Raw genomic sequence first — 15,854 nt, forward strand, 5'->3', positions numbered from 1 at the left:
TCTTTACCTTTAGACGAGTCATCTATGATTCCCCCGAATGATATTTTATAAGAGGAAACTAATTATTTTAGCAGATGTTCTCTTTTCCGTCTAATCCTCTCCCACTGAATGAAGATTACGTTAAGGAATTCTTTCCAAATAATATAAAAAATTGAAAATTAACAAATGTACAGAAAAATCAGTGCGAAGGCCAAATTTCAGAGGAAGAACTTTTTGAGGCTATTAAATCCTTTCAGTCTGGAAAAACCCCAGGGCTTGATGGCATACCGATAGAGGTATATCAAGCCTTTTTTGATATACTTAAAGCTCCATTGTTAGATTGTTTTAACTACTCCTATGTAAATGGTAGTCTGTCAGGTACTCAGCAGGAAGGTCTGATTTCACTATTATTAAAACAAGACTCAGACTGGGTCTTTATATTTGCCATCTATCTAAAAAACTGGAGGCCCCTTACACTTCAATGTTCTGATGCAAAAATACATGCCTATCTATATAATGAATATGAATTGGGTGGGTTGAGATTATTAATATAAAAGCACTAAACCTCTCTCTAAAAGCTTTGCTTATTCAAAAGTTTTACTTGAACCCTAAATGGTTCTCAAGTAGATTACTAAGAAAAGCTCATCCATTGTTTAAAAATGACCTTTTTGCCTTTGTGCAGATTGCCATGTCTCATTTTCGATTAATTGAAAATTATACTTGGAAAAGATGATCTCTCTCTTTCAAACAAGCATTGCAAAGCTGGCTACAATTCAAATTTCATCCCCCTGAAAAGATTACAACAAATATTATGGCTGAACTCGAATGTGCTGGTTGATAAAATACCTGTATTTATGGGAAAGGTGTTTGAAAAGGGTATTTTGTTCTTAAACAATATTGTAAATTGGAATGGTAGAGTTATGTCCTTCGTGGAGTTATCAGAATTGTACGGGAAGGTCTGCTCGTTCCAAGAGTACAACCAATTGATTACAGCATTACCCCAAAAATGGAGGAGGCAGGTGGCAGCGGGAGGAGGTAGGGAACTGGTCTGTCTGCCCAATATAAATGATCAAAACTGACAGAGAAATAAAAGTAGCATAAATAGGAAAGTATAACAGTTTCATTTGAGGACCAGGATGTTGACAACTGTGCCATACAGATTGCAAAATAGTTGGGAAGAGATTTTTGGATGTACCAATTCCATGTATGAGTTGATATATAAAACAACGCAAGATTCAAGACCGTGCTTTTCARCTAAAATTATTATATAGAATTCTTGCCACCAACAAAATGTTGAATATTTGGGGCATAAAATCATCGAAGTTCTGCAGATTTTGTTGTGAGGATACAGAATCAATAGACCATTTATTTTGGTATTGCCCTCAGGTAGCCTGTTTCTGGTCTCAGGTTCAGGAATTGCTGAAAATGCATAGCATTGATCTAAAATTGACCCTCGAAATAGTACTGTTCGGAGATCTGGAGAGTCCGGGTCAGTCAATTACTAATACTCTTAGTAAAAGTATTTCTCTTCAACTCGCAATCTGTAGATTCGATTCGATTAGATGGATTGAAATTGTACGTTAACCATACATTTACATTACATTTAAGTCATTTAGCAGACGCTCTTATCCAGAGCGACTTACAAATTGGTGCATTCACCTTATGATATCCAGTGGAACAACCACTTTACAATAGTGCATCTAACTCTTTTAAGGGGGAGGGGGTTAGAAGGATTACTTTATCCTATCCTAGGTATTCCTTAAAGAGGTGGGGTTTCAGGTGTCTCCGGAAGGTGGTGATTGACTCCGCTGACCTGGCGTCGTGAGGGAGTTTGTTCCACCATTGGGGTGCCAGAGCAGCGAACAGTTTTGACTTGGCTGAGCGGGAACTGTACTCTTTCAGAGGTAGGGAGGCGAGCAGGCCAGAGTGGATGAACGCAGTGCCCTTGTTTGGGTGTAGGGCCTGATCAAAGCCTGAAGGTACGGAGGTGCCGTTCCCCTCACAGCTCCGTAGGCAAGCACCATGGTCTTGTAGCGGATGCGAGCTTCAACTGGAAGCCAGTGGAGAGAGCGGAGGAGCGGGTGCTCGTGAGAGAACTTGGGAAAGTTGAACACCAGACGGGCTGCGGCGTTCTGGATGAGTTGTAGGGGTTTAATGGCACAGGCAGGGAGCCCAAGCCAACAGCGAGTTGCAGTAATCCAGACGGAGATGAACAAGTGCCTGGATTAGGACCTGCGCCGCTTCTCTGCGAGGCAGGGTCGTACTCTGCGAATGTTGTAGAGCATGAACCTACAGAACGGGTCACCGCCTTGATGTTAGTTGAGAACGACAGGGGTTGTCCAGGATCACGCCAAGGTTCTTAGCACTCTGGAGGAGGACACAATGGAGTTGTCAACCGTGATGGCGAGATCATGGAACGGGCAGTCCTTCCCCGGGAGAAGAGCAGCTCCGTCTTGCCGAGGTTCAGCTTGAGTGGTGATCCGTCATCCACACTGATATGTCTGCCAGACATGCAGAGATGCGATCACCACCTGGTTATCAGAGGGGGGAAAGGAGAAAGATAATTGTTGTTCGTCTGCATAGCAATGATAGGAGAGACCATGTAGGATATGACAGAGCCAAGTGACTTGGTGTATAGCGAGAAAGGAAGGGCCTAGAACAGAGCCCTGGGGACACCAGTGGTGAGAGCACGTGGTGCGGAGACAGATTCTCGCCACGCCACCTGGTAGGAGCGACTGTCAGGTAGGACGCAATCCAAGCGTGGGCCGCGCCGAGATGCCCGGCTCGGAGAGGGTGGAGAGGAGGATCTGATGGTTCACAGTATCAAAGGCAGCCGATAGGTCTAGAAGGATGAGAGCAGAGAGAGAGAGTTAGCTTTAGCAGTGCGGACGCCTCCGTGACACAGAGAAGAGCAGTCTCAGTTGAATGACTAGTCTTGAAACCTGACTGATTTGGATCAAGAAGGTCATTCTGAGAGAGATACAGGAGAGCTGGTCAAGGACGGCACGTTCAGGAGTTTTGGAGAGAAAAAGAAGAAGGGATACTGGTCTGTAGTTGTTGACATCGGGAGGATCGAGTGTAGGTTTTTTCAGAAGGGGTGCAACTCTCCGCTTCTTGAAGACGGAAGGGACGTAGCCAGCGGTCAAGAATGAGTTGATGAGCGAGGTGAGGTAAGGGAGAAGGTCTCCGGAAATGGTCTGGAGAAGAGAGGAGGATAGGTTCAAGGCGGCAGGTTGTTGGGCGGCCGGCCGTCACAAGACGCGAGATTCATCTGGAGAGAGAGGGGAGAAAGAGGTCAAACACAGGGTAGGCAGTGTGAGCAGAAACCAGCGGGTCGTTTGACTTAGCAAACGAGGATCGGATGTCGTCGACCTTCTTTTCAAAATGGTGACGAAGTCATCAGCAGAGAGGGAGGAGGGGGAGGAGGGAGGAGGATTCAGGAGGGAGGAGAAGGTGGCAAAGAGTCTTCCTAGGGTTAGAGGCAGATGCTTGGAATTAAGAGTGGTAGAAATTGGCTTTAGCAGCAGAAGACAGAAGAGGAAATGTAGAGAGGAGGGATGAAAGGATGCCAGGTCCGCAGGGAGGCGAGTTTTCCTCCATTTCGCTCGGCGCTGCCGGACCGCTCTGTTCTGTGAGCTCGCAGAGTCGTCGAGCCACGGAGCAGAGGGAGGACCGAGCCGGCCTGGAGGATAGGGACATAGAGAGTCAAAGATGCAAAAAGGGAGGAGAGGAGGGTTGAGGAGGCAGAATCAGGAGATAGGTTGGAGAAGGTTTGAGCAGAGGGAAGAGATGATAGGATGGAAGAGGATGGAACCATCACAGCATAGTTGACACATACATGTAATAGTGCCAGACATACAACAAATATATACAGTTGGCATTGCTGTTATGATTTTAGTTGTCCTTGATGTCCTTTGTTTAACTTTTCCCCCCTTTTTTTTTTTGCATTGATGTTTGCTGTTTTCTTCTGTCTTTTTCTTTTTTCTCTTTAGTTCATTCTCTTGGTTGTTGGTGCATTGGGGGGTTCTTGGGGGTGGGGAATGGAATTAATTGTATTTTATATTTTTCTTCTTGTGGGGGGACTGTGRGAGGGGTCTTGAATGGTATTGACCCTGGATGCTTCTGTGTGTTGCTACAAAAATAAGTTAGAGGTAGTTTTGCGAGCCAATGCTAACTGGCGTTAGCGCTAGATTAGCACAGGGGTTCCCAAACTTTTTCACTCGGGGCCCCACTTCCAGCATTGGCTTGTCTAATGTGTATTCAAGTAATATTTCAGTGACAAAAGAATTACAACAATATAGAGTTGAAGTCGGAAGTTTACCAACACTTAGGTTGGAGTCATTAAAACTAGCTTTTCAACCACTCCACAAATTTCTTCTTAACAAACTATAGTTTTGGCAAGTCGGTTTGGACATCTACTTTGTGCATGACACAAGTAATTAGTACAACAATTGTTTACAGACATATTATTTCACTTATAATTCMTTGTATCACAATTCCAGTGSGTCAGAAGTTAACATACATAAGTTGACTGTGCCTTTAAACAGCTTGGAAAATTCCAGAAAATGAGGTCATGGCTTTAGATGTTTTAAAAATGTTTTATATAAAAMATTATGTTGTTCTAAAGTTTAGAACAACATAATTTTTTATATAAAACATTTTTTACCCCCTTTTTCTCCCCTATTTCGTGGTATCCAATTGTTAGTAGTTACTGTCTTGTCTCATCGCTACAACTCCCGTACGGGCTCGGGAGAGACGAAAGTTGAGAGCCATGCGTCCTCCGAAACACAACCCAACCAAGCTGCACTGCTTCTTAACACAGCGCGCATCCAACCCGGAAGCCAGCCGCACCAATGTGTCGGAGGAAACACCGTACACCTAGCGACCTGGTCAGCGTGCACTGCGCCCGGCCCGCCACAGGAGTCGCTAGTGCGCGATGAGACAAGGATATCCCTACTGGCCAAACCCTCCCTAACCCGGACGACGCTAGGCCAATTGTGCTTCGCCCCACGGACCTCCCGGTCGCGGCCGGCTGCGACAGAGCCTGGGCTCGAACCCAGAGTTCTGTGGCGCACAGCTAGCACTGCGATACAGTGCCTTAGACCACTGCGCCACCCGGGAGCCCTGATTGACATAATTTGAGCCAATTGGAGGTGTACATGTGGATGTATTTCAAGGCCTACTGTCAAACTCAGTGCCCTTTGCTTTACATCATGGGAAAATCAAAAGAAATCAGCCAAGACCTCAGAAAAAAATGTAGACCTCAACAAGTCTGGTTCATCCTTGGGAGCAATTTCCAAATGCCTGAAGGTACCACGTTCATCTGTACAAACAATAGTACGCAAGTATAAACACCATGGGACCACACACCGTCATACCGCTCAGGAAGGAGACGCGTTCTGTCTCCTAGAGATGAACGTACTTTGGTGTGAAAAGTGCAAATCAATCCCAGAATAACAGCAAAGGACCTTGTGAAGATGCTGGAGGAACGTACAAAGTATCTATATCCACAGGAAAACGAGTTCTATATCAACATAACCTAAAGACCACTCAGCAGGAAGAAGCCACTGCTCCAAAACCGCCATAAAAAAGCCAGACTACGGTTTGCAACTGCACATGGGGACAAAGATCGTACTTTTTGGAGAGATGTCTAATGAAACAAAAATAGAACTGTAATGACCATCATTATGTTTGGAGGAAAAAGGGGGAGGCTTCCAAGCCGAAGGACACCATCCCAACCATGAAGCACGGGGTTGGCAGCATCAAGTTGTGGGGTGCTTTGCTGCAGGAGGGACTGGTGCACTTCACAAAATAGATGGCATCATGAGGTAGGGAAATGATGTGGATATATTGAAGCAACATCTCAAGACTTCAATCAGGAAGTTAAGCTTGGTCGCAAATGGTCTTCCAAAGGACAATAACCCCAAGCATACTCCAAAGTTGTAGCAAAATGGCTTAAGGCAACAAAGTCAAGGTATTGGAGGAGCCATTACAAGCCCTGACCTCAATCCTATAGAAAATTTGTGGCGGAACTGAAAAAGCGTGTGCGAGCAAGGAGGCCTACAAACCTGAGTTAGTTACACCAGCTGTGTCAAGAGGAATGGGACAAAATTCACCCAACTTATTGTGGGAAGCTTGTGGAAGGCTACCCAAAACTTCCCAAAAAGTTAAACAATTTAAAGGCAATGATATCAAATACTAATTGAGTGTATGTAAACTTCTGACCCACTGGAATATGATGGAAGAAATAAAAGCTGAAATAAATAATTCCTCTAACTATTATTCTGACATTTCACATTCTTAAAATAAAGTGGTGATCCTAACTGACCTAAGACGAGGAATTTTTACTAGGATTAAATGTCAGGAATTGTGGAAAACTGAGTATATGTATTTGGCTAAGGTGTATGTAAACTTCCGACTTCAACTGTATATGGGCTAATAAAAACGAAATATAAAATCAGTAGCTGACATGGGCTAGTTGATCTGGACATTTCTGACAAGGTATGCAATGACTAACGTGACAAGGATCTGACGATGCACTAACCAGTTTCGAAATTGCTCCTCGTACTTTCTACTATTACAACTTTCAGAAGTAAGTTTAAAGCCAGACTTAGTTCCTTTAAAAAATAAAAGAAAAAAATTGAGGGGGGGCTGACCCCCACTGCTGACCCTTCGGGGCGGGCCCCACAGTTTGGGAACCACTGGCCTAGTGCAACGACGAAGTCTAGCTCTACCTGAAGACTTCATCYTTGCCCTTAGCTAGTTAGCATTGGCTGGCGAAACTACCTCTTACTTCATCATACTGGATACAGAGACATAACAATTGTATCCACGAGTTCATCTGACTCTGGGGAAGTAGATAACTATCCCTTTAAAGACCATGCATTGTCTAGTCACTGCCATGTTCATTTATATACCACATAATGATACCACATATTATCTCTGCAGTTTATTTTAATGAATCTTATCCGTTAACTACTGTTGATCATTACATTTTATTTCTCGTGTCTCATAGTGCCCTTGCTCTCCCGTATTTTGCCATCTGATAACTGCAAGATCTACAAGCAGGGGATCAACATCAGGTAAGGCATCACATACACGTTTGACACAGACGCCAGCTACAAGTTGTGAGGATTATAGCTGGCGTGTGCAACCACTCATCTCCCAGAGTTAACACATTACACTCTTTCTCCTTCTCTCTCTTTCTCCTTTGACAGACTGGACACAACTCTGATAGACTTCTCAGATATGAAGTGTCAGAGAGGAGACCTCAGCTTCATCTTTAACGGAGATGCTCCGCCCTCCAAGTCCTTCTATGTCCTGGACAATGAGCAGAAGGTGTACCAGCGGATACACCACGAGGTGATCTATATGGTTTGGTACCATGTCCTCCAAACCACCCAACCTCACATGAATGTGATCTATATGGTCTGGCACCATGTTCTCCAAGCCACCCAACCTTACACGAATGTTTCTATTGCCCTGGCAAAGGTTGATTGATTGAAAGATCAGTTATTGTTACAATGGATCATCTTTTTTTTCTTCTGGAATCTTATGTGTGTGGAAGTTCTCTTTTCACCATGTCCCTCTTAAAGATAATGGGACCTATTGAATTCTGTGATGTCATTATGATGATGATTATGATGACTGCCTGATGTGTCCCTGCAGGAGTCTGAGATGGAGACTGAGGAGGAGGTGGACATCCTGATGAGCAGTGATGTCTATTCTGCCACCCTGTCCACCAAATCTATCACCTTCTCCCGCAGTCAGATCGGCTGGCTCTTCAGGCAGGACAAGACGGTAAGCACCCCTCCCGGTTCCGGTCCTGTTCAATAGGCAATTTATTTTGTTGAAACACAGCAGAATGTGCCACACCTGACAGGTGTGGCATATCAAGAAACTGATTAAACAACATGAACATTACACAGGTACACCTTGTGCTGGGGCAGGGGTCACTGGAATATAGAGGAAATAATAGAATTGGTCTCTGATCATAAGCTGTGTTTTATTTATATTTATTTAACCTTTATTTAACTAGGCAAGTCAGTTAAGAACAAATTCTTATTTACAATGACGGCCTACCAAAAGGAAAAAAGGCCTGCGGGGACGGGAGCTGGGATTAAAAATGTCAAATAAAATAGAAATATAGGACATAACACACATCACGACAAGAGAGACAACACTACATAAAGACAGACCTAAGACAACAACATAGCAAGGCAGCATGGTAGCAGCACAACATGACAACAACATGGTAGCAACACCACATGGCAGCAGCACATGGTAGCAGCACATAACATGGTACAAACATTATTGGGCACAGACAACAGCACAAAGGGCAAGAAGGTAGAGACAACAATACATCACGCAAATCAGCCACAACTGTCAGTAAGAGTGTCCATGATTGAGTCTTTGAATAAAGAGATTGAGATAAATCTGTCCAGTTTGAGTGTTTGTTGCAGCTCGTTCCAGTCGCTAGTTGCAGCGAACTGAAAAGACGAGCGACCCAGGGATGTGTGTGCTTTGGGGACCTTTGACAGAATGTGACTGGCAGAACGGGTTTTGTATGTGGAGGATGAGGGCTGCAGTAGGTATCTCAGATAGRRGGGAGTGAGGCCTAAGAGGGTTTTATAAATAAGCATCAACCAGTGGGTCTTGCAACAGGTATACAGAGATGACCAGTTTACAGAAGAGTATAGAGTGCAGTGATGTGTCCTATAAGGAGCATTGGTGGCAAATCTGATGGCCCGAATGGTAAAGAACGTCTAGCCGCTCGAGAACACCTTTACCTGCCGATCTATAAATTATGTCTCCGTAATCTAGCATGGGTAGGAGGGTCATCTGAATCAGGGTTAGTTTGGCAGCTGGGGTGAAAGAAGAGCGATTACGATAGAGGAAACCAAGTCTAGATTTAACCTTAGCCTGCAGCTTTGATATGTGCTGAGAGAAGGACAGTGTACTCTCTAGYCATACTCCCGGTAACTTGTATGAGGCGACTACCTCAAGCTCTAAACTCTGAGGTAGTAATCACACCTGTAGGGAGAGGGGCATTCTTCTTACCRAACCACATTACCTTTGTTTTGGAGGTGTTCAGAACAAGGTTAAGGGCAGAGAAAGCTTGTTGGACACTAAAAGCTTTGTTATAGAGCATTTAACACAAAATCCAGGGAGGGGCCAGCTGAGTATAGGACTATCATCTGCATATAAATGGATGAGAGCGCTTTCTATTGCCTGAGCTATGTTGTTGATGTCAATTGAGAAGAGCGTGGGGCCTAGGATTGAGCTTTGGGTTACTCCCTTGGTGACAGGCAGTGGCTGAGACAGCAGATGTTCTGACTTTATGCACTGCACTCTTTGAGAGAGGTAGTTCGCAAACCAGGCCAAAGACCCCTCAGAGACACCAATACTCCTTAGCCGTCCCACAAGAATGGAATGGTCTACCGTATAAAAATCTTTGGCCAAGTCAATAAAAATAGCAGCACAATATTGTTTAGAATCAAGGGCAATGGTGACATCATTGAGGACCTTTAAGGTTGCAGTGACACATCCATAACCTGAGTGGAAACCAGATTGCATATCAGGGAGAATACTATAGACATCAAGAAAGCCAGTCAGTTGATTTTTCCAACACTTTTGATAAACAGGGCAAAATAGAAATAGGCCCATATCAGCTTGATCTGCCCCTTTAAATACAGGATGAACCGTGGCTGCCTTCTAAGCAATGGGAACCTCCCCAGAGAGGAGAGACAGGTTAAAAAGGTCAGAGATAGGCTTGGCGATGATAGGGRCAGYAACCTTAAAGAAGAAAGGGTCTAAACMATCTGACCCAGATGGTTATTTGGGGTCAAGTTTAAGGAGCTCCTTTAGCACCTCGGACTCAGTGACCGCTTGCAGGGAGAAACTGTGTAGCAGGGCRTGGGAAAAGGAGGGAGGAGCATCGGGGCTAGTTGCATTAGAAGGGGTGGGAGATGAGGAAACATTGGACGGGCAAGGAGGCATGGCTGAGTCAAATAGGAATCCTGACTTATTGAAGTGGTGATTGAAGAGCTCAGCTATGTGCTTCTTGTCAGTAACAACCACATCATCAACATTAAGGGACATGGGCAGCTGTGAGGAGGAGAGTTTATTCTCCAGATCTTTAACCGGTTTCCAGAACTTCTTGGGGTTAGACCCACAGAGAGAGAACTGCTCTGCTCTTCCGGATAGCCTTCCGGATAGCCTTCCGGATAGCCTGAGTGCACTTATTTCTCATTTGCCGGAACGATAGCCAGCCAGCCTGACTCTGCGTGTGCCGAGCCTTTCGCCAAATGCAATTCTTGAGGTGGAGTAACTCTGTAAGWTCACGGTCGAACCAGGGGCTGAACCTGTTTTTAATTCTMATTTTCTTTATAGGGGCGTGTTTGTTACCAATAGCACTGAAAACATTTGTTTAAAAGTCCAAGCTTCTTCGACAGAGGGGAGCAAACTGATTCCATACCATTTAACAGAGGCCAGTTCATGAAGGAAGGCTTGCTCATTAAAGTTTTTTAGCAAGCGTCTATGACAAATCAGGAGAGGTCGTTTCATTGAGCAGCCATTATGAACACAGGCTGTAAAACAGTGATCACTGTATGTACTGTATAGGTAATAGGGTGTCATTAATAATGCAGCCACCAGTGTTTATTATGCATCTGGCTTRTGTCTGTCCCTGCAGGAGAGAGTTGGTAACTTCCTGGCTGACTTCTACTCTGTGAACGGCCTGGTGCTGGAGTCCAGGAAACGGCGGGAGCATCTGAGTGAGGAGGACGTCTTGAGGAACAAGGCCATCATGGAGAGCCTGAGCAAAGGAGGGAACCTGGTGGAGCAGAACTATGAGGTGAGGGAGGGACTTGGATGGAGGGAGGGAGGCTTTGGGTCTTCTTCAGTAGTGGGTGTGGTTTTGGTGCACATAATATGGATATGTGGTTATGATGCATAAAGGAAAGCCTACATGTGGTGATCTTCCTCTGTCTTTCCCTCAGCCTCAGAGAAGGCTGTCCCTCACTGCTCCAGACCCCAACACTATCTCCTGGGAGGAGTACATTTCTGCAGAGCACGGAAAGTAAGCCCTGCTTTATTCCTTTTAAGAAAGGTCACAGATGACACTACTGTCCAGATTAATATCAAGTCAATGTTTATTATTGAGTTATTTCATTGAAGATCGTTACTAGCAGTGGCTTACTATTAAACCTCCAAACGTATACGCCAATGGTGCTGATTTAGCGTGTTTGTGTGTGTGTTCATCCCCAGGGCACCTCATCTTGGGAGAGACCTTGTGTGTAAGGAGAGCAAGAAGAACTTCAAAGCGACCGTAGCCATGAGCCAGGACTTCCCTCTGGGCATTGAGTCGTGAGTAGAATCCCTCCTCTTATTGGCTAGTAGTCTCTCATCAGTCTCACCRCTGACTGTAGTGCATTTGGAAACGTCCATGTATTTATCGTTATTGTGCACACAGGTTCTGATTAAATGTATATTAGGCGGATGCAGATCGCCTATTCAGAAAAGTTCTTGTCTCGCAAATTCTTTTGGAAGGCCTCTTGATTTTAGGTACATTTTAAGTTTGATTGAATAGGATCTAGGCTAGTAATGWACTGTTAGAATAATGCATACATCAATTCAAAATAAGTGTTTGGCACTGACCCTTTTTTCTGTCCTCTTCCAGGTTACTGAATGTGTTGGAGGTCATAGCCCCATTCAAACATTTCAACAAACTAAGAGAATTTGTTCAAATGAAGCTTCCTCCTGGGTTTCCAGTCAAGCTTGGTATGAATCTATTGAACACTGAACTAAAATATAAATGCAACATATAAAGTGTTGGTCCCATGTTTCATGAGCTAAAATATAATATCCCTGAAATYTTTCATAAGCACAAAAAGTTTATTTCTCACAAATTTTGGKYACAAATTTGTTTACATCCCTGTTAGTGAGCATTTCTCCTTTGCCAAGATAATCCATCCACCTGACAGGTGTGGCATATCAAGAAACTGATTAAACAACATGAACATTACACAGGTACACCTTGTGCTGGGGACAGTAAAAGGCCACTCTAAAATGTCCAGTTTTGTCACACAACATGTTGCCTGCAATRATGTCCACCAGAGCTGCTGCCAGATAATTTCATGTTAATTTCTCTAGCGTAAACCACCTCCAGGGCGACAGGTAGCCTAGCGGTTAGAGCGTTGGGCCTGTAACCGAAAGGTTGCTGGATCGAATCCCCAAGATGACAAGGTAAATATCTGCCGTTCTGCCCCTGAGCCCACTGTTCCCCGGGCGCCGAAGACGTGGATGTCGATTAAGGCAGCCCTCCGCACCTCTCTGATTCAGAGGAGTTGGGTTAAATGCGGAAGACACATTTCAGTTGAAGGCATTCAGTTGTACAACTGACTAGGTATTCCCCTTTCCCAACATCGTTTTGGAGAATTTGGCAGTACGTCCAACCGTCCTCACAACCGCAGAGTGTATGGTGTTGTGTGGGAGAGCGATTGCTGATGTCAACGTTGTGAACAGAGTGCCCCATGGTGGCGGTGGGGTTATGGTATGGACAGGCATAAGCTACGGACAATGAACACAATTGCATTTTATGGATGYCGATTTGAATGCACAGAGATACCGTGATGAGATCCTGAGGCCCATGGTCGTGCCATTCACCCGCCGCCATCACCTCATTGTTCAGCATGATAATGCACAGGCCCATGTCGCAAGGATCTGTACACAATTCCTGGAAGCTGAAAATGTCCCAGTTCTTCCAAGGCCTGCATACTCACCAGACAYGTCACCCATTGCGCATTTTTTGGCATGCTCTGGATCGACATGTACTACAGCATGTTCCAGTACCCGACAATATTCAGCAACTTCACACAGCCATTGAAGAGGAGTGGGACAACATTCCACAGGGCACAGTCAACAGCCTGATCCATGCTATGCGAAGGAGATGTCGAGCTGCATGAAGCAAATGGTGGTCACAACAGATACTGACTGGCTTTCTGATCCACGCCCCTACCTTTTTTTTCAAGTATCTGTGACCAACAAATGCATATCTGTAGTCCCAGTCATGTGAAATCCATCAATTAGGGCCTAATGACTTTATTTCAATTGACTGATTTCCTTATATGATCTCTAACTCAGAAAAATCGTAGAAATTGTTTCATGTTGCGTTTATATTTTGGTTCAGTATACATTGCATTTGGAAAGTATTCAGACCCTTTGACTTTTTCCACATTTTGTTAATTTAAGGTTTCATGTGTGTGTATATATCTCTGTGCTTCAATTAGTTAGTCTGCCTTAATTCTAAAATGTATAAAATATATTTTTTTTTTACCTTTATTTACATTAGTATTCAGACCCTTTGTTATGAGACTTGAAATTGAGCTCAGGTGCGTCCTGTTTCCATTGATCATCCTTGAGATGTTTCTACAACTTGATTCTTACAAGACTCTTCCTTCAGCTGGCCGCCCGGCCAAACTGAGCAATCAGGAGAGAAGGGCCTTGGTCAGGGAGGTGACCAAGAACCCTTTGATCACTCTGACAACTCCTGAGTTCCTCTGTGGAGATGGGAGAACCTTCCAGAAGGACAACCATCTCTGCAGCACTCCACCAATCAGGCCTTTACGGCAGAGTGGCCAGACGGAAGCCACTCCTCAGTAAAAGGCACATGACAGCCCGCATAGAGTTTGCCAAAAGGCACCTAAAGGACTCTTGACCATGAGACCAAGATTCTTTGGTCTAATGAAACCAAGATTGAACTCTTTGGCCTGAATGCCAAGTATCACGTCTGGAGGAAACCTGGCACCATTCCTAAGGTGAAGCATGGTGGTGGCAGCACGCTGTGGGGATGTTTTTCATCGGCAGGGACTGCGAGACAAGTCAGGATCGAGGGAAAGATAAACGGAGCAAAGTACAGAGAGATCCTTGATTAAAACCTGCCTCAAAGTGCTTAGGACGTCAGACTGGGGTAAARGTTCACACAGCCAAGACAACGCAGGAGTGGCTTCGGGACAAGTCTTTGAATGTCCTTGAGTGGCCCGGCCAGAGCCGGGACTTGAACCCGATCGAACATCTCTGGAGAAACGTTAAAATAGCTGTTCAGCGACGCTCCCCATCCAACCTGTTCAGAGCCTGAGAAGATCTGCAGAGAAGAATTGGAGGAACTCCCCAAATACAGGTGTGCCWGGCTTGTAGCGTCACACCCAAGAATACTCAAGGCTGTAATTGCAGTCAAAGGTGCTTTAACAAAGTACTGAGTAAAAGGTCTGAACACTTATGTAAATGTGATATTTCAGTTTTTAAWTTTGAACAAATTTGCTAACATTTCTGTGAATCTGTTTTTGCTTTATCATTATAGGGTATTGTGTGTCGATTGATGAGGACAATAAAAAAATTAAAAATCCATTGTAGAAAAGGCTGTAACGTAACAAAATGTGGAAAAAGTCAAGGGGTCTGAATACTTTCCGAATGCACTGTAAAATGAAATATTGTTAAATTATGAAGAAACTGACATATTAAATGCTGGAAACAACCTCTCCTATTTTTGTGTTCCAGACATCCCTGTGTTCCCCACTATCACAGCGACGGTCACCTTCCAAGAGTTTCGCTACGATGACTTTGAGGAGTCCATCTTCTCCATCCCAGCAGACTACAAGGAGGACCCCAGTCGCTTCCCTGACCTCTGACATGGTTGTCATAGTAACCAGATGTGCCCCCGTCCCACCCGCTCGGAAACTGACAAACAGCCTCTACCTACCTACTTTTTTAAAAGGAAAATAACCAACTTAAGTTGAGACAAAATTAGAATGTGCCATCTTATTGTTTGATGTCTGTGTGTTCTGATGGAAAAAAGGGAATTATCTCTTGGCCCTGAGTGTTCAATTTGTAGATATTTCCTCATAGCAAACCAATGCAAACAGGACTCGCATTGCACCACAACCATGTTCATATGTGTAGCAATAACAGCACAAGGTCCCCAAAAAATATTTGATGTCATCTGCTTAACAACTTCATTAACCTACTACATGATCACTGCTATGAAAAGTTATGGAGTTGACTGTGACATCTTCAATGTGCACTTTTCCAGGCTTAGCACTCACTGCATCTAGCGTCTGCCCATTGGAGACTACCCTTTTCTTATAAACTAAGTGTTTGAAAAATAGAGACGTCATAACTGAACTGAGCATAACTTTCATATTTAAATTATGTAGATTATATAGGCCTAGTCAAAAGGGGCAACACTGTGTAGCAATACATTTCCAGTACATAAGAATGTTATTTTTAAACCTGCTGGTTTAAACAGCATTCTTACACAAATCAATACCCAAGCCTTTTGCTCGCTCGCGCTCTCTCACTCAGGATGCAAACACCTGTATTTTCAGGTTAGCTCATCTATCTTACCTCCTGGCTATCACCGTCTGTTTCAAGTGATTGTGTGAATTTGGGGCTCTATTCAATCCGTAGCGCTGAAGATCCACTTTATAGTGCGATTGACAATTATAGCCAATTTTCCTGTGGTCGCAGAGACTGCATTCACGGTAAACACTGTGTTGGCTCAATCGGAAATTACCTTTACATTTTAATGCAGATCTTCTGTGATATGGATTGAATCCAGCCCTTAATGTGTTTTGTGTTTGAGAGAGGACTGTTGTACTGTACTTTAAAGGTGTGTGAGAACCCAGATGGGGTTTCAGGAAAGCTGTTCTAGTTTGATACTGCACTGACATTAAGTATATTTAATTGCATGCTATGTTGACCCAATAGGATTACTTATGTCCTTTTGAGTGTATATTTCCTACACACTTGTTATACCTGCTGCCATCTCGCTATCCTTTCGAATTATTCAGGAAGACCAACTTCTACCGTATAAATAT

The 15,854-nt window shown here is 44.1% G+C and overlaps 1 protein-coding gene across 1 annotated transcript in view; it reads left to right on the forward strand.

The window, feature by feature from the left end:
- The window catches only part of LOC111956719 (ankyrin repeat domain-containing protein 13C), a 32,068-nt gene extending 16,747 nt beyond the window's left edge, over positions 1 to 15,321 (forward strand). Inside the window, exons 6-13 of the mRNA XM_023977261.2 lie at positions 6,995 to 7,061; positions 7,197 to 7,341; positions 7,648 to 7,779; positions 10,673 to 10,834; positions 10,980 to 11,059; positions 11,248 to 11,346; positions 11,660 to 11,760; positions 14,536 to 15,321. Of these exons, the coding sequence (XP_023833029.1) occupies positions 6,995 to 7,061; positions 7,197 to 7,341; positions 7,648 to 7,779; positions 10,673 to 10,834; positions 10,980 to 11,059; positions 11,248 to 11,346; positions 11,660 to 11,760; positions 14,536 to 14,666 (917 nt within the window). The 3' untranslated portion in view covers positions 14,667 to 15,321. The remainder of the gene's footprint in view (positions 1 to 6,994; positions 7,062 to 7,196; positions 7,342 to 7,647; positions 7,780 to 10,672; positions 10,835 to 10,979; positions 11,060 to 11,247; positions 11,347 to 11,659; positions 11,761 to 14,535) is intronic.
- The last annotated feature ends 533 nt before the right edge of the window (positions 15,322 to 15,854 follow it).

The sequence above is a fragment of the Salvelinus sp. IW2-2015 genome, linkage group LG32 (genome assembly GCF_002910315.2).
Source record: "Salvelinus sp. IW2-2015 linkage group LG32, ASM291031v2, whole genome shotgun sequence".
In the NCBI taxonomy this organism is placed as follows: domain Eukaryota; kingdom Metazoa; phylum Chordata; class Actinopteri; order Salmoniformes; family Salmonidae; genus Salvelinus; species Salvelinus sp. IW2-2015.